A 25,195-nucleotide genomic window follows, 5' to 3' on the forward strand; every position below is an offset into this window, starting at 1 on the left:
CTTAAAAATGTCTAAGAATTTTCTTAACACAAAACACAAATAGAAAAGATTATGGACAGGATATGATTAAATCTAACCCAAAGATAAATATATAGATATGTCTGAGTAGATTGCTGCTAGCTAGCTATAATGCCTTAGAACACACTATTTTTCTTCTTTGATACAATAAACTTCAATTTACAAAAGCCTAAAGAGAGGCAAAACTCTTAGTTGACCAGATTTTTTCCCCCCAACTACCACATTAGGAGAAAGAAAAAGCTGATCATGAGAAAATAAATTCTAAACAAGGATTTAATAAAGAAATTACTTTCAGGCTATCTCCTAGGATCAGCACACATTCAACCTTACTTTTTATATATAAACTACTGTACCACACAAATATTGTGTTACTACAGTATTACCTGATGTTTATAATGATAATCCTGAGATGCTGCAAGAGCCTCTATAAAAATAGAAAGATTAAATTATGTTTGTTGTACTGAATTCAGTAAATTATATGTCAATATTTTGAAAATATTTTCAATAGGAGTTGAAATAAATACTTTTCAGGTTAACCTACAGTTAAATAACAATTTTAAATTAATCAGACTCTCCCATTTTTTCAAGTCTTCTATTTAATCAAGGTTCTACAATAGTCTAAAAAATTACTGAAATTTAATAGGATTTCTGCCTTGATCATTTGGGCTCCTGCAACTAAATATGGAGAAAAACAGAAAACTTACTCAAATTCGCAGTCATGGATTCTAGATCGGCTAACAATCCTGGAATCTGCTGAAGCTGTTCTTGTAACTCTATTAGACTAGTCTTCTTTTTCTCCCAGTGTACTGAAAGCATCACCACTTCACTATCCACACGCTGCAATATATGAGACATAGCATATTACAATTTTTAATTAAAAAGAAACAAAAGTTTCCATAGAAACATTTTTGTCCATGTCATTGTCTTTAACGATGTTTTTACTAAGTAAAGCTGACATCATCCTGGTTAAAAGGAAACTGACATAATTCTCTTTTGTATAAGTGATCATTCTTGATAGGCAGTGCAGGAAACCTCAAATTATTGCTTATTCCAAAAGAGCTTAACCAAGAAAAGAAAAATCTAGGCCTCCAAATGTACCTTAAGCTAACCATATATTTGAGCATCCAAATTTATCCTCTCCACTAAAGGATAAATGGAGATTTTTAAACATTGAGCTCCTCTAGATCATCTAGAAAGTAATTTATAAAATAAATTTATAAAGCTATCTTTTACCCACAACTTTTTGGAAAACATGCTTACTGAATGCAAAGTAAAACTTAAAAAGATTTAAACTGTCACATTCCAAAGACACATTGATATATCATATCTTAGGAGATTTCTTATCTTACAGTATTTTCTGATATTTGATAAGGGTTCAAATATGTTTAGTGCATGCACCAGATTAAAGTAGAATCACAGTAGCATCACAAGATCATGGATTTAGAACTGGAAAGGACCTCAGAAATGATACATCCTTCATTTTATATACATGGAAATTGAGAACTGGAGAAATGAACTACTTAAAATCACAGATGTTAAACAGCAAAGCTAGGGTTTGAACCCAGTTCTTAACTCCAAATCTAGCTCTCTTTTTACTGTAACACAGTATCTCCTCTTTAAACCACTAAGGCCTTAAAATAGAACTGGATACTCATTTTGAGAAGCATAATTCCTAAGATGCACAATTTAAAAAAAAAGAGTCTATTGTGTTTTTATCAGTAAAACTCTCCCTTCTCATTCTCCCATCCTCACCGATAGAGGTATTTCTTGGAATACTGATTGTTATATTATTACAAGGACCTCAGAGACATGCTGGGGACCTCAGAGCTTTTGGTGCTACCAAACTAGTTAGATCCAGAACAAAATCTGATTGGTACCTCCTTTGTCACTTGATTTGAGCTCTTCTAGTTCCTGACTTAGGTTTCAGTCTGAGAAACAGTAGAATGCTACTGGACTCAGGGTTGAAGTCAGCTGAAAAACTGTTGGTTCTGAGTGGCAGAACTGTAGGCTCTTCTTTGGGATCTTGGATTTCTTCTGTGATTATTCCCTTTCAGGCTAGCCTAGATGTTGGAACTGAGAACTTGCTTTGTACTTGGGGTCTGAGCTATACCACTGCTGTTTACTTCTAAACTTTCTCCTTTCTTGATATACTGAGTGGGGGCTCCATAGTTGGGAACATTATTTTTACATTCAAGTCCCCTTCTTAATTCTCTAGATTTATGACCCATAACTGTATAATGGGTGACAAAAGTTGACAGTTCACAGCTGTTCTTGCTACAGTGCCTTAGTATGGATCTGAGACCAATCCCTGCCCTGGTGCATAGCCTCTCTCAAGATCTTGAAGTGCTCTCACACAGTTTGCTCCTAATGACTCCATTCCCAGTATCCTTAGACTTCCATATATGACTTCCTAAGGTCAGTCAAATCACTCCCTGAGATTTTTTTTTTTCTGGATTTCCCATCAGGATTTGGCCTGAAGTATATTTTTCAAAAACCCTTACTTTCTGTCTTAAAATCAATGCTAAGGATTGGGTCCAAGGCAGAAGAGTGGTGAAAGTTAGGCTATGGGCATTAAGTGATTTGCCCAGGGTCACATAGCTAGGAAATGTCTGTGGCCAGTTTTGAATCCAGCCCATCCTGATTCCAGGTCTGGCTCTCTATCCACTGAGCCACTTGCCCCTAGCCTGATGCATTTTTAAGATCTGTTTAGGATGTTGTGGAGGGGAATTTAATATATTGCTTCCTATAATTCCACCATCTGGCTCTGCCTCTCTAACATGCACAATGTAAGAAAAAGTGGTTTGCTGTGGAGGAATACAAGAGAGAGAATACTGGGAAAGTTGTCAGTGGAGAAGAGAGAGCATAAGGGAAAAAATAGTTAGCTACTATATTATTTTTTCAATATTTACTAGTAGAAATCAAGTTTGTTTGGGGAGAGTTTAGAAGTAGGGGTAACTAATTAACAGCTAAAAATGAACAGTTTCATAAGTAAAATCTAACCTTTATTTAACCCTTTCTTTCTGAGCTAGGAACAACTCTAATGGAGAAGGGCAAGGACTAGGTAAATGAAGTTAAGTGACTTGCCTAGTGTGAACCTTAAAAAATTCTCAGACCCTACTTCATAAGGTTAGGATTGTGAACCTTAAAAATTTCCCAGACCCTACTTCATAAGGTTGGGTTAAGACCATTCCCCCATTGGGACCATTCCCCATTTGGGCAGTGAAGGTACTTAGATCAGGAATGTGAGAACTCTACTTAGATCAGGAATGTGAGACCTCTACTCCACTCCTACTTAAGTTTGCCCTAGGGGAAGATAAAGTTGTAAACTCTTTTCTGAACAATGAAAAGTACTTAAACCCATACTTACAGTAAGACAAAAAGTTCTTTAAGCCATACCTATTTTTAGAACTAATACAAAGGGGTGCTAAGTACCTATAAAGGTCAGGCAACTTGTGAACTTAAAAGGAGCAAAGAGGTGAAAACTTACTCAGAGATTCTAGTCTACTCAGGTGTAAATTACTCAAAAATTTACAGCTTCTTAGGTGTGAACTAAGAATGGTCTGTCCTTTGAAAAATGTCTACTGTGATTGGTAAATGGGAGAACTTAGGGGAGGTGACATAGGAGAAAATTCCCTTTATAAGGAGATGACAGTCTCCTAAAAAGAAGAGTCTCCGAGGAGGCTCTGAAGACAGTCTGAAGGAGGCTGACTCTGGCTGGAACTCCCTCTGAGGAGACTCTGTCCCTCTGAATCCTTGCTTGGACAGATCTTGTGGTGAGTGATTAAGCTCTCTCTTAAGACTCAGGTCTAGGCCATGTTGGCTTAAGGCCCTTCATACTTATTCCTTTCTTTTTCTCTCTTTCACTCTTTCTTTAATTCCTCATTGTATTAATTAATTAAAATTTCTATAAAACCCAGTTGACTTGGGTATATTTCATAATTGGGAATATTTCCCTGGCGACCACCTTATATATTGATTTAAAAACAAGACACTGTAGTGAAAAACATATTTTCTGAGGTCACAATTTACTCATCCACTCTTATATCTACTACAATTTAAGTCTTCCACTATTTTAGTCACTACAGTTTATGACAACCAATTATTTTAATTATTACACTAGGGTCATACAGTTTGGGAAGTGTCTTAGCCCAGATTTTGAACCCAAATAATCTCGACTTTAGGCCTGACTCTCTTTCAACTGTGCCACCTAGCTGTTCCTGTTTCTAAAAGACTCTTGAAACCTGAATGAGACCTCTAGGTAATAAGCTTCAAGAGAAAGACAAAATTTCTCACCATATCTATCTTACCCTTCCTTTTGCAATTTTAATTGCTATTTCCAAAGAGCATGGTTTTAGGGTTCAAGACTTGAGGTGAGATGGTGGTTAAGGTGATAGTGACTTGACTTGCATGGTACCTGTTGCCTCCTTTCTCTCAGAGTGCTCTGCTGCTTCAGCTAGCCCTAATGGCAATTAGCAGGGACAGCTGACCCCTTTTCCACAAGAGGTGCCTGCCCAGATGTGGCTATGAGAATTGGGTTAGAAGGATCAAAGGTGGGTAGCTCAGTGGATTGAGAGCCAGGCCTAGAGATGGGAGGTCCTAGGTTCAAATCTGACCTCAGACACTGTGTGACCAGCTGTGTGACCCTGGGCAAGTCACTTAACCCCCATTACCTAGCCCTTACTACTCTTCTGCCTTAGAACCAATACCCAGTATTAATTCCAAGACAGAAGGTAAGGGTTAAAAAAAAAAAGGATTAGAGGTCTGAAAGGTATTGCCACTCTCAAGGCTCCATCAGGATCTAAAGGGAAGTGGTGGTCAACATGGTAGTGATAGTTTGAGTTACTTAGCATATGCTACTATCTGTCTCTTCCTTGGGGTGTGTCTTGCTGCTTTATATAAATTACATATTGTTCTGATTCAACTCATTTCAATTTTTCATTAATTCATGCTCACTTCATACAAATCTTCCCAGGTTTCTCTGAATACTCCTTTCATTATTTCTTTCAACACAGCATTTCATTATATTCATGTATCATACTTTGTTAATCATTCCTCAACTGATAAGTACTCAGAGTTTCCTTTTTTTTCCATTACAAAAAGAGCTGTTATAAATATTTTTGTGCAAATAGTTGCTTTTCCCCTTTCTTTTTGGGGTATAGGACTAGTAGTAGAATACTGAGTCAAGACATGCATGAGTTAATAACTTTGGGAGCATAGTTTCAAATAGCTTGTCAGAATGGTTAGCCCAAGTCACAGTTTAAACAGTATCTCACCCAATCTGATGGCATATAGAGAATCATAGAACCAAAAAAAAAGCAAGGAATGACTATTTTATAGTTTTGTTTTAGTAGAGGGACTAAGAAGACAAAAGCAATTTATTCTTCTTGACAAATAATATTCCAAAGTCAAGTGGCTTAAATATCAAATTGCTGAATGAATGACAAAGTTCTGTTTCCTGAAGTTAGTTTCAGGCAAAATGCTCTCCAAAAGTATGTAGGAGAAGCAGACAAGCCAAAAAGTTTTATAGTTGAGAGATCAAAAATTTGTTTAGGAAAAAAGCTGCTGATTGAGCATGGACTGCTCAATTCTTTTGTTTTTTAAAAATTATATTTATGTTGGTCCCAATTGAGAAAAGAAAACAAAAACCCTGTTACAAATATGTCTAATCAAGCAATTATTGGTCATGGCCAAAAAAAAAATTGCCCCAATTTGTACTCTGAACTCACTGTTTTATCTGCTAAAGTGGTAGATACTTTGTCTTATCATAAATTCTCAAGAATCATGATTGGTCATTGTGCTGATAAAAAGCTGCTAAGAGATAGCTAAGTAGCACAGTGGATAGCCTGGGGTTGGGAGGACCTTTGTTAAAATCTGGCCTCAAGACACTTTCTAGCTATGTGACCCTGGGTAAGTCACATAAGTCCAACTGCTTAGCCCTTCCCTTCTGTCTTAGAATTGTTATTAAAATAGACAGAGTTTTTAAAAAAAGCCATTAAGTCTTGCAGAATTGTTTTGTTTTTACTATTTATTGTTACTGTATTAACTATTCCACTGGTTCTGCTCATCTCAATCTAGATCAGTTTATTCAAATCATCCCCTCCATAATTTCTTATAGCACAATAATAAACTATCACATTTATATACCATAACTTGTTCATCCCCTTTTGATTTTGATTTTTTGAAATATGATGTATATAGGTCTATTTTTGGTCATGGTTTTCAGAGAGTTCAATGACTCTTTTTTTTAAACCCTTGTCTCCCATCTTAGAATCAATCCTGTATATTAATTCCAAGGTGGAAGAGTGGAAAGGGCTAAGCAACTGGGATTAAGTGACTTGCTCAGGGTCACACAGCAAGGAAGTATATGAGTTCATATTTGAACCCAGGACCTCTCAATCTATTGAACCACCTAGCTGTCCCCTCAATGATTCTTATTTTTCCTTGATCTGTTTTCCAGATCTTTTATTTTTGCTTTGAGATACCTTTATTTACTTTTATTTTTCAGTCTTTTGCCTTGTTTTAATATTTCTTGCTGTTTCTCTTAAAGTCACTGGCTTCTATTTGGTTCATTCTTATTTTCAGGGAGTTTGTTGTTTCGGTCAGTAAGTCAGTTATCACTTATTAATCACCACTACATGCCAATGCTAGGATTCTATGCTGTGATGGGAAAGGTTATATAACTCTTGTGCCAAGCACACACCCTTTATCGTTCTTTCTTCCATAGCTCCCATTTATTTTTGCATTTTTTCCTCTAGTGTTCCTATTTCACTTTTTATAACACTTTAAACTCTTAATTTTTTTTGTTTTATTCCTTCTAGGAATTATAGTTAACTTGTAGCTAACTTGTATTTTTCTTTGAAGCTTTTCTTACAGACATATTGAAGACATTCTCTTCCTCTGGGTTTCTAACTTCAATGTTCCTCTGTAACAACAACTTTTTACAACAACATTCTTTTTTTGTTGTTGTTCATTCTTCTAATCTCAAGGTCATATTCTTCATACTTCTGGGGAGAATGTCTTTGCTTCGTCTGCTGCTATTTTCTTGAGGTACTAAATGTTGTATTATTCCAAGATATAGACAACTCAGGCTGGGGACCTGAAGCTTACAGTGCTTCCAAAATGGTCTGATCCAGGACAAAATCTGATTCCCTCTTGTTCTAATATCTGCTAGCTCTTGATCTGGGTTTGAGTCTAAGCAACATATCTGTGGTGTTGGTGCCGGTTGGAGTTCCATTAAATTATTACTGGACTCAGCTATTATTAGCCAGCTGGAAAGCTCTACTGATTTTGAGTAAGAGAACTGCAGATTCCCTTATAACCTGTGATCCTTTCTTTTGCTACTGCACTATAATCTTCAGTGTTGGCTGGAAGCTAGAACTAAGATTCCCAACTCTGCTTTGCTCTTTGTCAGGGTGACACAAAAGCTGCTTGCTTCCTTCTTCAGTATTTAGTTTAGGATCCATGAATGCTCCTCACCCAATCACACTATCACTAGATGCAAGTCCTTGCCTTAGTACTCCCTGCATCTGTTACATCTGAGTAATAGCAACAGGTCTTTCAACTGATAACTATTCCTGTACCCTAAACAAGTTTAGGACTATCTATGCTGGACTTGGAACTTCTTCTTGCTCTGGTACACAGCCTCCACCTCTGCTGGCATGCTCCTCAAGACTCTTTCCTGGTTAATCATCCAAAAGTGACTAGCTGTCTGCATCTTGGAGAGAGAGAGTGGAGATTGGGAAAATGAAATGTTCAGGCAAGTTTGTGATAATTTAATAAACTATTTCTCAAATTCTTTATAAACTATTTTAGTGGAACCATTCTGCATTTAAATAAGTTCATCATTAATAAGCTGATAAAATCAGAAGAACAAATTCTCTACCTCTCCAGCACTTGCACATTCCTTTGCTCTTTTGTGGAGGGCAGCCCATGTATCTTCATATCTAAGAAGAAAACAATTATTAAGAATATATATACACATCTATAAAGAGCTTGAAAAGTACACAGTTGCATAGACACTTTGACTATGCAGAGATCTAAATTAGCAGCATCATTCTCAGTATAGATCTATATTCTCTGAAAGTAGCAGGGAGCTAAAGAATTTTTTCACATATTTGAAACGGAAGATGATGCCAACCTGGATAATACAGGCAGAATATATTCAGATATACAAAACTGAGGCAAAGTACAAATTTGTCAATTATCATTTAATCTCTTAAGGAAACTTTTAAAAAGTTTTTAGAGTATTTTTAGAGAATTTATGAAATGGATAATTAAACTGCATAACTTTAAGGGCAACATGGTGGCAGAATGTTTAGAATTCAGAGTTTGGGAATCAAGAAGACCTAAGTTTGAACTTAGGAACTTATTAACTGTGTGACCACAAGCATACCTTTGTCTGCTTCAGTTTTCTCATCTGTAAAATAAGAATAATGACAGCACCTATCTCACAGAGTGACTCTGAGGATCAAATGAGATAACAAGTATAAAGTATCCTGAAAATCTTAATATGCTATATGTTATGATTATTAATATTATTTTATTAGAAGAGATCATATTTATATGAGTCCCCAAATCCTAACTCTACAAACACTCAATAAGTACTTGTTGACAACATTCAACTGATGTTGAATGGAAAACTTTAGATATTACTCTGTGTACTGTATTGTGGAGTTATTTTAAAGGAGAATTAAGTGTTACAATTCATTCAGGCAATGTCTAAGTGATCAAGTAGAATCTTCATCTGTAAAGGGTTTATGGTACATCTCATGGATAGTCCACTGGCACCTGAAACTCAAAATGTCCAAAACCTTTTCCCCCAAAACTTGTTCTTTCTGACTTTACTATTTCTGTACTTGGAACCAAAAATGCATTAATTCTACTATCTCCTTAACTTGCCATATCCAGTAGCTAAGTCCTTTGATGTTACCTCAGTAATCTCTCTTATCTAAGTCATTCCTTCCTTTTCCGTTGGCACTCTCTTAGCATGGGTCTTCATTATTATTTACCCAAAAAAGCCTCCTAACCAGTTTTCTTAATTCTACTCTCCCCTTAGTCATTCTTCTTTATATATATAAAATCATAGGATCAAAGATTTAGAGCTGGAAGTGTTTTAAGAGGTCATCTAATCCAACTCCCTCACTTTGCAGAAAAGATAAATGACTTGTTCACATATGTATTAAGTAGAACAGACAAAACTTGAGCCCAGCTTCCTCTGAATCCAAATCTAGCATTCTTTTCACTGTACCAGGATACAGTAACGCCACTCCTCTGCTCAAAATTCTTCATTGCTCACTATTTTCTAATTTTCGTCATCACCGTGAGGTCTCTTTTAGCTTTATAATTTTTATGCTTTATAATCTTATGGTCTTTTCTTTGCCTTATAGCAAAAGGATAATTCTTTTGAATGAAAGAGAATTCTTTCTTCCTTTCCCCTTAGAGAACTCTATTACTTCTAATGATAACAGTTGCACTTATATAAAACTTTAGTGTTCAAATTACTTTATGTACATTATCCACCTTTTTGTAGATGAGAAAATTAAGTCTCCCAGAGAGTGGCTTCTAATCACACAGCTGTGAAGTGACAGAGGCAGAGTTTTAACCTGGCTCTTCCTAATTCAAGTCAGTGCTCTTTCCACTATACCATACCACTTTTCAAGCAGCTTCTGTCAGGTTACCAGCTCAAACCTGTTATATCCCCAAATATGGAAATAAAGTAAAAAAATGTCATCCTTTGAAATCAAGAGCAAAATAGAATCAGAACAAAATAGATGATATTAGCCTGGTGTAGAAGTATCCCACCCAAGGGAGGTTTGTAAAATAGTCTGTTGATAAAATTTTAATGTCTCCCAAATCTCAGCAAGGGACTAGGATGACTCCCAAGTTTCCATCAAAAGACTAACATAAACTGTGATCTAATTAATTGTAACATGTTCAAGAGAATTTGTCAAAACAGAAGGGTGGCAGTCTGCATAGAGTCTTGAAAAAAGCAAATTGAAGATTAAGAATTTATGTGTCTCAAACTCTGTGATCCACTGTGAACAAATGCTAACAATTTTTAGGCAAAAATTTTTCTAGAGGGGAAAAGGACAATTAATTTACTCTAGCATTATAATGCCTTAAAATAACCTTGATTAATTGATTAAAAATCTATGAAGTAACCTTCTGCTACTGGAACTTGGTTTCTTGAGCAAGCTTAAATCAGAATCAAGTACCTCACATTGCTGTCCAATGCCAATTTTCAGGCCAAGGACAGCTAACAAACAGGGATTATTCATTATGAACCCGCCTATTCTGAGGTTGTTTAGTTTTTCCCTAAAGACTTATCATTCCTGGGTAATCTAAAAGAATCAAGTTTTTATATATACAAAAATGAGGAGCATACCCTTGATACATAATATATGCTCCAAAATGAAGATAGTCCCATGAGGAGATGCCTGAGCAGAGAACCAAAGTCTTTAATATCAAATTTTAAATGTAAAAATTTCAACTATCATATTTATAATCTAAATTTATACCTCTTAGCCCTGAACTTTCTTTAGCTACTTCTTTCTCTGGAATTCTTACACAGTGGAGAAATTAGATTTATAAAAGAATAGCACATCCTTCTGCAGCTAGAGAAAAGGGGAAGAGAATGGTTAATAATGAGAAGAAATTTTAAGGATAAAAGAGAAGGGAGCTGATGGGAGTCCTTTGCAAAGGCTTACTAAATCTTAGGATCAAAAGATTAAGAATTCAACTTAGTTTATAATCACTAGATCTAAGGTTGTGGCCTGGGACTAAAGAAGAGAGAAACAATCGAAACACCAGGTAGAATTGGAAAGAAAGTAAATTAGAGAAGGGTAGCACTATAAAGCAGCAAACTAGACTACTCTGTCCTTCAGTTTTACTCCTATATATCCTTTTTTAGGCTTTTTCAGTCATCCTTCTTCACCTTTACCTCTATTTATTTTTAAAAGTCAATCCAAATGCCACTTCATCCATAAAGTAATTCCTTTAAGTAAAAAATAACCTTTTATCTTAATATGGTCAAAATCACTTTTTTTTTTTTTGCCCAAGTACAATGTGCTTATCATGTGTTATTTTACAGGGTAATTATTAGTATACCACATCCCCCTTCACTAGACTGTAACTTCTGAGGCAGAAACAATGCTTTAGCTAAGTTTTGCACCTTCCTTAGTGCTATACAGAATTTACACAACAGGGGCTTAACAAAAATCTGTTGAACTAAATCAGCCCAAATTTAGCATGTCTAAAATCAAACTTCTTTCCCCTGACCTAGTCTTTCCTTGAGTCATCTTTTTTTTTCTTTCAATAGGACCATTATTTTACCAGGTTCAAAAATCTGGAGTTGGCTTGGATGCCTTCCTCTTCTCTCACACATCCAGTACTTTCCATGAGTGGGAAAAGAGTAGATGTAAAAACTGAAAAGCTAAGGATGAATAATGGGTCAGAGAGTAATTTTCATACAATTTAAAAAAATATTGGTTTAAGATATCCATACACAAATCTGTGACAAAGGAATATGAATAGCAGAAAAATTGAGACAAGAACATTACTATATTAACATGATCACAATATGAAGAGCCCTGGAGAGTCTCTTTTTCAAAAGGTTATTTCTGTTGAAACCAAAAATTTTCCAGCCACCATAAATAACCAGCTAGGTAGCACAATGAATAGAACATTGACCCTGAAGTGAGAAGACTGAGTTAAAATTTGACTTCAGACACTTATTAGGTATGTGACCCTGGGCAAGTCACTTAACCCTTTTTGCTTCAGTTTCCTCATCTGTGAAATGAGTTCTAGAAGGAAATGGCAAAATTTTCCAATATCTTTCCTCAGAAAAACTCCAAGGGGAGTCACAAAGAGTGGAACACAGCTGAAATGACTGAACAGTAACATAAATTAAAAAACCTTCCAGTCTAATAAACATTTCTTTGGCTTCTTTATGGTTCATGAATGGAAATTATATCATTGTGGGCAGGATATCTTAACAACACTGCCCAGAAGCTTGTTTGCTAGATATAAGTTTCTAAGTCTCTAAGATTAAGGAAGTATACCAGAGTATCATTAGGAAGAAGGAAGGAAATACATACATCTTCTACCAAGAGCTAATTATGACAGCAGTGAGAACAATTTGTAAAACATGCATGTCATGATCACTTCTCAGAGTGCTAATTTTTCTAAGAGTCCAACAGGAAATATTAACTGAAATATAAAGAAAAGAAAGAAGGTATCTGTTGGGGATACAAGGGCAGATAGAGGAAAGGGATCTGGTTGAAAGTCATTGTTAAAAACAAATAAGTTTTTTAAAATGTCTGTATTCACAGTAGACCTTTTCACATATTAATATTTAAATTAATATTAATTTAGTTTTTAATATATCTTTGTTGGTTATTTTTTATTTCAGGGCCACAGGATTTAGAGCTGAAAGAATCCTAGAAATATTCTAGTACGATCTCATTTTATTGATGACAAAGGGGGCTCAGAGAGTTTAAGTAATTTGCCCAAGTTCATACAAGAATTAAGAAGCAGAAATGGTATGTCTTTCTCAATTCCAAATCAAATGTTCTTCCCACTACATCATACTATCTCTGATTAGGTGAGCAGTATTAAAGACAATGCAGTCAAGTTATCACTAGGAGGAGGAAAGCCAACCATATATCAAAACTGACTGATAATGTGCATTGTATAACTAATATGGAAAGCAATTTGGAATTATTCAAAGTGACTAAAATATCCAGAATCATTGGTTCTGAGATTACACAGTTTAAGCATATAATCCAAGGAGGTCACTGACCAAAAAAAAAAAAAGTTTCCAAACAAACTAAAATATAGCAGAAAAAAACTGGAAACAAAGTAGATGTCCACTGATTGAGGAATAGGTAAACAAAATGTGGCACATTAATGTAATGGAATATTACTATGCAATAAGAAAAAACAATTATGTTCAAAACAGAGAGCATAGGAGAGATTTACACAAACTGATGCAAAGGGATGTAAGTAGAGTCAGGAAAACAATATACAAAGACTAGAACAACATTCATAAAACAATAGAAATTGAATGCTGAGAAAGCATGAAAAACATCTTTGGACCCAAATAAGAAATATGAAAAGGCACATGCACCCACAACTTTTGCAGAGGTTAGTGAGGTATCCGTGTATGGAATAGTGCATGTAAAAACAGATTTCTTTTTAATATGTTGAGAATTGGTGGGTTTTGTTGATTTTTTTTTTCACTTTCTCCTTTAAAAAATAAAATTATTTGTAATAAAAGAAGGCTTTCTGTTAATGGAAAAAGAAAGGAACAAATCTATGTAATGTATGAAAGATACCAATACAAATACATTATTTAAAAAGATTAAATGATAACAGTCCAAATATTTTACTGGAATCCATGAATGATTAAAAGAACTAGGACAAGACTTACAAACTCAGTAGATCTTTGAGAGTCTTATGGGGCATATATAAGAACTGAACAGGATGAAAAGATCACATTAAGTTGTGATATGTACCACTGAAGAGTGCCATCACTTAATTTCATCAGTCTTAAATATTTCATCTATCATTAAATATTCAGTGTCTCTAAAAAACAAAATTCTGAAATTTGGATTTATATTATATTAAAAACTTCCAGGTGAAGACTTTTAATATAATAAATAAAAACCTTAGGAAAAGAGTACAAATTGTCAAGATATGTAAATTTAGGCATAATATAAGGAAAAACATGCTAATAATTAAGGCTTGTCCAAAAGAAAAATGATTGCCTTAGGTGGTAGTGATTTCCCGTTCCACCTTTGGTCTTCAAGCCAAGCCTAGAATACCACTTATTAGGTATAATGTAAATGGGAACTTTTTTTCAGGTAAAGGCTAGACTTGGGGATTCTTTCCAACTCTAAAATTCTGTGTGTTTTTTTTTTTTTCCTGGCTATAGATAATAGGCATTTGATAAATTCTAGGTAGCTTGACTGTGATATATTTGAAAATTTTCCTTTTAAGTACCAAGTCTTCATATTATAATTATATAAGCTCCTACTCAATTCAGCAACAAATATAAAAATAAAATATTTATATCAGAGAAGAAAAATCTTTAGTTCTAAAAAAAATAAATAAATCAAATAAAATAGAGAGAAATTTAAGTGTAGACATAGGTGTTAACAGGAAAATGAATACAAATTATGATCAAAACTGTAACATTTTATATTTATTTCCTAGATTTTTTTCATAACAGGATAGTCCTAATCACTTGTGTAGAACAAACATACTTTGCTATCTAGTCTACATAAAATTTTCACAAAAAATGGTTGTAGAGGATGTATATGGAGAAAAAACTAATATTCTCATTGCAAGAGCAAAAACTTTTGAGAAATAATGTTTTTTTGCTGCAATAGAAAATGCCAGATAAAATGATGTATGATAAAGAGTATTTTGACTTTTCTAAACAGAAAGATTAAGTAATCTTTGTAACAGAAGATTCTCAAAAGACCAATAAATATATAACTGTAGGCTGCTCTATTTTAATCTAATTCCCTTAACCTAACTCCCCAAATACTACCGAATAATACATATAAAATTATAAAAAGAAATGGCTAAAAGTAAGGCATTACAATTAGAAATGACACTTACCTGCTAAGCAACTCAAGTCCCGCAGAGAATTTTGGCAAATACTGAATAGTCCTGTCAAAATAAATATTTAATTAACAAGATTGCTTTTTTGGATGAATGTTATAACTACAAACACAAGAATTTTGGTTTTGCCATTCATGAAATTAAAATAAAAATATCAATAATTGCAGTTTTCCTAAACTTTAAGAAAAACAAATTATTTCTATTACCATAATGTATCCAAGTCACTAAATCCCCATAGAGGTTATTTTAATATCTAATAAACAATTTGTTAAAACTTCAGTTAGCCAAAGAAAATCTGTATGATTTAAAAGTGTTTCTTCTTCAGTTTGGAAATGAAATCCATACACATACTTTATTTTATGTTGAAAATGAAAAACATCATAACCAACAATGATATGTTTTATGCAATGTTTCAAAAACTATTTACTTGCCAAGTCATATTTCTGTTATTAATGTGATTTTACAGAGTGCAAAATTCCTATTTTTATTCTTAACTTTAAAATGAAAATTGATAAAAATAATTATCAGATAATATTCATGAGCATTTTTTGTAATTCAAAAAGAGAAAAACCTACCAAAATAAAACTATGAAAACTAATCATTTTTCCAAATTCATCAGTAATTTTAGATGACTACAGAATAGATATTTTAATAATTGCTTCAAGCTATATTTTCCCAATACAAATCTCTCTTACCCAGGAAGCAAAACTCTGTTATATAACTTGGAAATGTAAAACTTGAGAGTGGAGACTGAACAAGATTAAAATGTAACTGGGACAGGTTTAACAAGATATTAAAAAATACAACATAGAAAATGGTGGTTTACAGTTTTTTAAGGCAATATGCTGCCAGCAGGGACTGGTTTCTATTTGTATTTGACACCATTGACATAATTTATTACTACTAGAATAAGATATGCAAAAATTTAGTCGGGTTGAATGCAACTTGTAATTAGGAAATAATACTATCTAAAATAAACTTAAAACTCATGGAAGGTTTCTAAAAAATAAATTTTAGCACATTCATACCTTTGTTTGCTTTTTACTTTTGCTTCTCTTGACTTGTCACTTAAAGACTTCAGCCTATAATTGAACATAAAATTATATTATTGTATTTTTGTAGTATTTGCAAAGATAAGAAATAAGCTTTTAAATGAGATAACTAAAAATATATCATAACATTACTATGTGATAAGCTAAGTCTAAATTTTAGTTTTAAAAACCTGAAATTGCTTATAAATAGTAAGCCACTGTAATTCTTACTTCTATAGAAAAGAAGGTCTTATATTCTCTCCATTTTGGCATAATCCTTTAATTAAAAAAATTAAAATCAATTTTATTTTCAGCTTCAAATTCTCCCCTTCCCACTTCTCCACATTGAGAAAACAAGAAAAATAAAATTTGTTTTAAGAATGATTAAGCAAAACAAACTCCCATATTAGTTATATTTCACACACACACACACACACACACACACACACCCCGCCCTCCTCCCCAAAAGCCTTTTTCTACATTCTGAATTCATGATCTCTCTAACTGGAAGTGGGTAATATGTTTCATTATGAGTCTTCTCGAATTGTGGTGTCATTGTTGATGAGCTCCTAAATCTTTCAAAGCTGTTTATCTTGACAATATATTTGCTATTGTAAATAATCTTCAGCTTTCTTCAACTAATATTCCTAGAAAATGGTGCGAAAGTCAAAAACATGAACGTTGAGGGGCAGTGGAGAGAATGCCAGGCTGGGAGTCAGGAAACAATGAGTTCAAATCTAACCTCAGATATTTCCTAGCTCTTTGACCCACTTAACCTTGATAACCTAGCCTTTACCACTCCTCTATCTTGGAACCAATAGATAAGACAGAAGTCTAGGGATTGATTAAAAAGCCCCAAACAAACAGCCATGAATGTGATACATTTAGCCAATGGGGAAAAGGGGTTAGGTTTCTGGGAATGCTAAAAACTGTAATCTTTCTCTACAGATTTATGAAAATACACAATTCTTGAAAACAAAACACTAATTCTAATAACATGCACTTTTCTTAACACAGTGACCATGAAAGAAACCACACAATCCAGTTTCTTTCTGTATTACCTAAGGCTTTTCACAACCTACCATTATGTTCTCTAACATATATTTCAAACGTTTAACATGTTTTAATCAAAGATTTGTATAAAGGCATAGATGGCATACTTATAAAATCTGCAATTGTAACAAAACTACAAGAAAAATTTTAACAGGTTAGAATAATGGGCTAATCTAAGAAGGCTTGAGAGGAAAGTCAGATTCAGCATAAAAGAGCAACCCAAGCAGGGGAGGAACAAGGAAGACTGGGAAAGAACAGAAGAGCTGAGAAGATTCAAAGCAGTTACTTCACTTCTCTTGTTTCTTGAGTGTAAATGTATGCTCATGCACTTCAGCCAGTGGAGGTATGCTTGTTTGTTTATTGGGATCTGCTAATTTGGACTCTCCTTGGGCTGTCTCTTGCTTTATGCTTATTTCTTTGGGTTTAGAGAATCAGTATAATGCTCCTTTACTGTTAATGTTTTTTTGTGATGCTGTCTGTCACTAGAGGACTTGTTAAAATTTTTTGTGCTCTCTCTATCCAACCCATACTTGCATGTCAGGAAATTTTCTAAGTATTTCTTGATTTGATCTCTACTTTTCCCATTGCTTTCTTCTGTGCCCCTATATGACTCAAATATCTTGTTCTTTATGTCTAATATGTCATTTTGTAACTCCCTCTCCATCTCACCTATTTCCCTCTGTTTTAAATTCTTGTTCTCATTCTCTCTCTCTCTCTCTCTCTCTCTCTCTCTCTCTCTCTCTCTCTCTCTGGACTTGAATACTCCCACTACCAATTCTTTTATTGCCCTCCCTGGTGTGACATCCCCTGTTTTCCTTCCCTGCACCCTCTGTGAATGAAATCTTGCTTTCTTCTGGATCTATGCTGTGTATCGGGGGTTTCTTTTTCAAAGGACATCTGAATATTTGGGTTTTGAGTCTTCACTAATCAACTGCTGCATTGTCTTGAGTTCGGGTGCTGCCTGTTCTTTTAGTTGGCAATGGTCACAACATTTGGGCTTATTTATGTTATTGTATGTTTGTTCCCTGTCATAGTTTTTTTACCCTCTATTTTATGCAGCTCGGTTTTGATATTGTGATCCTGTTATAACCCTGCTCATATCTTGCTTTCATTGGACAGAATCTCACTATGTGTCCTACTTTCTGGCACAGGAAATATGTCCTAGTATCCCCTTGCCCCCTAGATTGATATTATGGTCTTTGTTGTGGGAAGGTCCTGATAGTTGCAAGGTCCTCTATCTCCTTCTGCCTGAGAGTTTCCTTTGTATCTTCCAGTTTTTGTTTGAATTCCTCTTTTTCTTTTTGCTTTTTGGTATGTGTGTCATGCAGATAAGTCGCTGAATCTCTCAGGTCTTGGATAGACAATGCTTCATAATTCAGGCAAAAGTTCTTAAAAGAAATGTTTGAGTACTAGTAAACATCCTTTCAAGAACTGCCTCTTAACATGGGGAATAGCTTCCTGGCTATCCTGCATGTAACCCTATATCGCCTCTGCATTTTCCATGAGCCTGTCGATATAGACAGAAGGATGCTCTTTTTGTTCCTGCTTTAGTCTCTCGAATTTGCTCCATGCATTTGATCTGTTGCAAAATGATTTAATTGCTTCTAACAAGTCCTCATGTGCCTTTCTGAGATAAGTGAGGTTCAAGAGCCTAGAAAAATAAAAATCTTGATAATATTCTGGCCATCTTGTCAAATTATCATCTTCCCTAGTTCTCTTTATGAACTGGGCTTGTTCTTGGGAGCTAAACAGTTCTGAAAGCACAATCCTCAAAGCTAGGCTCATATAACTATGTTCTTTTCAGCTCACACAAACACTTGAATGGTTTAGAACAAAATCTCAACATTCTCTTTTTTAGGCTCTCCAAGTCCTGGACACTGAAGGAGTTATGTACCTTCATATGTAAAACTCCTGAATCTTTTGAATTCTGAAACTTTTGCATAGTCCCTGAGAGGCATGATTTTTTGTGCCCCTGGGGCTTCTTCAGGATGCATGGTTTCTGTGTTTGTCAATCAGTCAGTTTTTTTTTTCAGTGCAAACCCCTCCTGTCAAAGCTGTTGTTGTTACTATCTCAGCGTCCTTGCTTTTGTCATTGTCATTGTCAGTATCATTAGTAGCAGTCCCTGTCACTCGCTCGCTCCTTTTCCTTCCCCAGTTTTTCCTTCTTGGCTGTGAAGTCCTGGTACATAACACTTATAGCTACCATTTGGGAGAACATTTGATCCAGTCTATTGTCTAGGTTGTTGTTGATGTCTCTGCTGAAAATTATTTTAAGTCCCTTTCTAATGGTGGTGTATAATTGCCATAGCATCATGATTATACCATAGACAGCAGGGAAGGTTGGTCATAGTGTGGATATCTCCATTGATGTTTGGTCCCAATATTTAGTGATGTTAACTGCGGCCCCAATCACATCATTAACCATGTTTGTAATGGTACCAAATATTGAATAATACCAGTGTGCCAATATGGCAAACACTAGTAAGGTCCACATCACTTCTGGTACATCTTCACTTTTTATGTTTACCTCTTATTCAGTTGTTCTTTACAAGCCTCTCTTTTTACAGGAACAAAGATGTCTGTTTTAATACTTGTCTGTGCTTGTATAGAATTCTGTACCCCAAGATGGCTGCCCTATCCCCCAGTCTCTTCCAACTGCCAGGTGTGACTGTTGGTAATGGATTCTTGTTGTCTGGGGTGCCAGCTATAATGGATGGAGAAATGGAGCCACCCACTACATTTACTTGAGGCTAGAGAGATGGAATGGAGCAAGAAGGTGGAGAAGGGGGATAGATTGGTCCTCCCCTCTCTTTCCTTAGTAAAACCAACACTAGTTGTCTTCATAATTACAGAATATATTTCTTCAGAGACAGGGTTGAAGTAAAGTCAAGGACTGAAACTGATTCTTCTCCCTTGAGGAGAAAGTATAGCTCTCCTCCCCAAGCTTCAGGTCTCTCTCCCTAGATATTATAAGGCAGGCACTTGATCTAAGGAATAACTATTTATTCTAAAGGGACACCCACAAGATAAGGTAAATAGGATTATTGAGTAAGGAAGTGCAAACTGAGAAATAGGAGATCCCTAAGGCTAACAACTGACCCCCTCCCCAAATCCTGAAGGGTCAGGCTATTTGCCTGACCCTCCTAGGTCAGTTGTGAGAGCTGTCTTGATTTCTGTCTACCCTGGTTGTAGTACAAAGTTCAAGGACAGACTTTAGGGGATAGAGAGGAAAATCTTCTTTGGATGGATGGCTTTATAATAAAAGTCCTCTCCAGTCCTTTTCTCATCAGCTCAATGAGAGATGGTCAAATGCTCAGAAGGTCTTTCTGCTTCAGAGATTTCTCTTAGACCAACCACCCTTGAGAAGCTCCCAAAGAGAAGTGAAGTAACTGCTTTGAATCTTCTCAGCTCTTCTGTTCTTTCCCAGAATTCTCTGTCTTCCTTGCCCCTCCCCCACTTGGGTTGCTCTTTTGCATGCTGAATATGACTTTCCTCTCTTACAATCAATAAACAAGAGAAGCTAAAGGAGAATGAAAACAAATCAACCTTAGACCCAAGAGCAAAAGATTTCTATCCAAACACAAAAACAGATTCACAACACCCAGAAACAAATAATCCTAAACCATCACCAGAAACCTATGAGAACAGATACTGGGAAGGAGAGAGTTCTGTTCAAAATCTATTCTACAATGACATGCTTTCCCATGGTCCAGAAACTTCAAAAAACTCTAGGGAAATGGTTAAGAGAAAACAAAGTGAAGACCTAACAGCCAAGCACTCTCTAAGCAGCTCAGAGTCTGAAAATTCTAACAAGCTAATTCAGGGGAACTCTCTCTTGAAGATTCCGAAGCCTGTCATGTTCTACTTGAGGCAAACTCCCAAGCTGGAAATCAAAGGGAGGTAATCAAACCATCCAAATTTATCAAGAAAGAGTAGAGAATCACAATTTAAAAGAGGGGGAACCAGATTTATCAGCAGAATACACAGAACTACAGCATATTAATGGGAAAGAGCTAGTTCAGGACTTGGGGAATGTAGAACAATGATACCAGTCCTGCAAAGCCAACACACTCAAGAACCTTATGTGTGGATTAACATGGGGAACAAGACTACAAAGCTTTGATTGACACCGGGGCAACAAGATCTGTTCTAAAGTCATTCCCAGGGAACAGCACCATAGATGGATCAGTCACAGTAGTTGGGGCCACTGGGGAAATACAGAGAGTTCCACAACTGAAACCAAAGATGGTGAAGCTAGGTCCTTTATCTATTGATCACACATTCCTATTGATACCTGGGTGTACTGACTTTCTATGTAAAATCAGGACAACTATTCACTGTGAGCAATCAGGGAAATTTTATTTACATCTATCAAAGCAATCCTTGAACACTATCCACTTTTATTCTTGGGGCAACTAGATGAAACACCTGATTAGCTGCACACAGAGATACCAATGTTTGATATCCCCAAAGACATCCCACAAGGCATATGGGCTACACATCCAAATGATGTAGGGAGGATAAAATCAACAACACCAGTGAAGATTGAGGTGAAGGAAGGGACACCTCCCCAAATGCCTCAATACAAATTAAGCAAAGAGGCTATAGAGGGTATAACACTAATCATCAAGAGTATGCTGGAACAGGGCACATTGAGACCCATGATCTTAGAGTTCAATAGCCTGATACTGACAATCAAAAAGAACATGACAAACCCTGATGGAAGACCAAGTTGGAGATTCATTCAGGATTTGAGAGTGATCAACAATTTTATAAAAAGAACCCATACAATCACTCCATCCCCAAATGCCATCATATCAGAGATACCTAGCTCAGCAAATTGGATTACCGTCATGGACCTCACAAATGCCTATTTTATGGTCCCATTACACCCTGAGTCAAAATACTTTTGCATTCCAGTGGGGGGATCATAAACTGTGCTAGACCTGATTAGTTCAGAGCTGTTCTGAAAGTGCCTCTATATTCTGCCAACTATTGAAGAGAGATCTAGAATCCATAAAGATCAAGCACAGCAAGATAGTGCATTATGTGGATGATCTCCTTCTTGTATCACCATCTGCTAAAATATGTTTGGAAGATTCAAAAACCTTGTTAATAGAACTATACAAGAGAGGGCATAAGGTCTCAAGAAAGAAATTGCAATGGGTCTCACTGAGGGTAGAATATCTGGGATTCATCCTAGGAAAGGACACTAGGAAAATTTCCACCAAAAGAATAGCAGACATCCAAAAGCTGGGAGTCCCAAGAACAAAAAGACAGCTAAGGGTGTTTCTTGGGATTTGTGGATTTTTGAGTTAATGGGTAATTGGTTTTTCTAACATCTCCAAATGTCTCACTGGTTTAACAAAGAATGAAGTATAAGAACCCCTTACAAAGGAACACTTGCATGCTTTATCACAACTAAAGCAAGCAATTTTATCAGCACCAGTGTTGGGGATACCAGACTACTCAAAAGAATTCCATCTATTTGTCCATGAAGCAAAGGGGATAGCTTCTGGAATCCTAGCCCAGACCTTTGGACTACAAATGAGGCCGATGGTTTATTATAGTACAATACTAGATCCAATAGCTCAAGGAATGGCCCACTGTCTGAGAAGTGTAGCTGCTGCTGTTCTTATGGTTAAAAAAGCAAATGACTTAGTTCTGGGATGTAGACTACATGTTTACTCTGCCCATCAAATTGAAAGAATACTAAAAATGAGTGACATGCAAGCATTTACATCTGCCAGACTATCCCAGTATGAGGTCATACGGCTAGGTAATGAGAATCTGTCCCTGCATTGGTGTGCACCATTGGACCCAGAAACTCTGAAACCTGATTTGCCATTAGCATAAGATCCATTGCACGACTGTGAACAAAAAATAGACTTAGTGCAGAAATCTAGGCAGGATTTAAAAGATACTTCCTTTATCAATCCTGACCTAGAGTTATTTTTCAGATGGATCCTCTTACATACACAGGAACAGAAGAGTTATAGGTGCATTTGTAGTCACACAAGATGAGATGCTCTGGCATGCTTCTCTGCCTAGCCATGTCGGCACTCAAGGAGCAGAACTAAAAGCTCTTACCATGGCTCTCATCTTGGGAAAAGATAAAAGAATCAATGTTTTTTGTGACTCGCAGTATGCTTTTTCCATTTTACATGGAATTGGAGATATATGGAAGAATAGGGGGTTCATTACATCAGGTGGGAAGAAAATTGCATATGGGAAGCTTGTATCACAGCTCTTAGATGAAGTTCTTTTGCCAAGAGAAGTTGTTATCATGCATTGCAAAGCTCAATTCTTTAGCAAAGATAAGATATCCCAGGGTAATAATAGGGCCGATATAACAGCAAGATTTGCTGCCCGGTTTGGTCCCACACATGTGCTAAACTTCTCTCTAGTTGAAAAGCAAAATATCATACAAGTTTACAATGAAGGGGAGGTTCAGTCATGGCATGGAAACAACAATTGGGAGCAAAATTAATGAATGGGATCTGGATAGCAGAAGGAGGGAAACCCATTCTACCCAAGTTATCATGCCATTATCTCTGCAATGTTATATATTCCAGAGGACATTATGGATCTAAGGCATTGTTAGATGAAATAACCAGATTCTGGGTGACTCCAGGGATATCTACACATGCAACAAGAATATGTTAGGCATGTGACCTTTGCAGATGATACAATCAAGGTCATTTCAAAAGCAAGGCATTAGGAGGTAGACCACTAGCTTTCATACCATTCATTTGCAAATAGATTACATCAACATGCCCAGTGACAAAGGATTTAAGTATGCTTTAGTGATAGTGGACAGATTAACCCAGTGAACAGAGGTATATTCAGCTAAAAAGAATAACACAGTCTTCATGGTTAAGACAGTCTTAAAAGAAAGAATCCCCAGATATGACATTCCAAACAGTATAGATTCTGACAGAGGAACTTACTTTGCAGCTAAAATCTTACAAGAAATCCATCGGAATCTGGGAATAAAAGGAAATCTCCACACAATTTATCACCCAGAAAGCTCGGGTCAGGTGGAAAGAATGAACAGAGAATTAAAAACTACAGTGGGAAAATTACGTGTACAAACACACCTAAAGTGGACAGAAATTCTCCCACTTGCACTGTTCCACATGAGAATGAAGCCCAGAGGAGATTTGCATATATCCCAATATGAAATATTGTTTGGACAGCCTCTTTGGCATGGCAGGACCGCAAAGCCATCTTAAATTTCCATGTTAGGAGGAGAATGCCAGTTACACACCTATCTGATAGAGATACAAGATGGGTTGAAAGAACTGAGAAGCCTAGGACTGATGGTGCAAAGAGTACCATTAGATTTTGCACTATATAACATTAGCCCCGGAGATATAGTGTATGTGAAAAACTTCACCAGAACCACAGTAACAGAGCCAAAATGGAACAGACCATTCCAAGTCACAATCACAACCCCTACTTTGATCAAAGCCATAGGGAAAGAACTGTGGTTCCATGTTTCTCATGTAAAATGCCACTTTGCCCCAAATATCACAGATGAAAATGAAACAGAAAATGCTTCAGATCACAGACAAGATGCTCAAACCCAAAGAGGTGACCAGAATGAGGACACACAACATATGTATAGCCCCATAGAAAGTGATACTGAAATATAAATAATAACTTCAAGACAGACTATAATCCAAAAAGAATAACATCTATCTAGCTCTCCATCTCAACCCACAATCAATCTAAATCACATGACAAGAACATGACATACATTCAAAATCATAAAAACCAAACAAGAAAAACTTAACACAAAGTCTTACTCACACTCAAACAATCTGAATCAATCTTACACACACTCACACAACAGCAACTACTCTTACACATATGCATGTTCCTGTTAAGAGAGAATCTACATGCAAAGTGAGACAACAGTCAAGATGGATTTAGATGTACAGAGGAAGACAGCCAGATCTGAGAAATCCTTCCAGAACTTCGGAGACTGCAAATGGACAAAAGAAACAGAAGGAAAGAACTGTAACCCATGAACTATATAGAAAAAGAATTTCTAAAAAACATGTCACATAAGATGAATCACTGTACATATTAACTTCACACTAAGAACATGCATGGAACATGAACATGAACCCTGTATAAGAAAGAAAATAGAATCAACAGGCAACATGTGATGAGCAATTGGCAAGGAGTAAGTATATGCATGCAACAGTACATGTCTAGAACATGAACATGAAAACATACTGATTTAGGGACCTTTGTCATAGATAAGCAAGGTCCATGATAATGAAATTAAGTATATATATTTGTGAATAAAGTTCTTGCAGGGCTAAAACAAGCAGAAAAACAAAAAAAAAGTTTTTCTGTCTGGTTGACTCCAAAGCAGAACTCATATATGTATGTAATATATATATATATATGTGTGTGTGTGTGTGTATGTAATATGTATGAATCATGTATAT

At 35.8% G+C, this 25,195-nt stretch overlaps 1 protein-coding gene across 2 annotated transcripts in view; it reads right to left on the reverse strand.

Annotated features, from left to right (window-relative positions):
• The window catches only part of DTNBP1 (dystrobrevin binding protein 1), a 208,979-nt gene that overhangs the window by 164,278 nt on the left and 19,506 nt on the right, over positions 1–25,195 (reverse strand). The window contains exons 1-5 of one of the 2 annotated variants that reach the window (XM_016431759.2): positions 19,258–19,276; positions 15,675–15,728; positions 14,644–14,694; positions 7,901–7,961; positions 723–855 (exon numbers count right to left, since the gene is read on the reverse strand). In XM_016431759.2, coding sequence (XP_016287245.2) covers positions 723–834 — 112 coding nt within the window. In that variant the 5' untranslated portion in view covers positions 835–855; positions 7,901–7,961; positions 14,644–14,694; positions 15,675–15,728; positions 19,258–19,276. Of the gene's footprint in view, positions 1–722; positions 856–7,900; positions 7,962–14,643; positions 14,695–15,674; positions 15,729–19,257; positions 19,277–25,195 lie in introns of those variants that run through there. The other variant, XM_007487917.3, reaches the window with a different exon arrangement.

This window comes from Monodelphis domestica, chromosome 3, assembly GCF_027887165.1.
Source record: "Monodelphis domestica isolate mMonDom1 chromosome 3, mMonDom1.pri, whole genome shotgun sequence".
NCBI lineage: Eukaryota > Metazoa > Chordata > Mammalia > Didelphimorphia > Didelphidae > Monodelphis > Monodelphis domestica.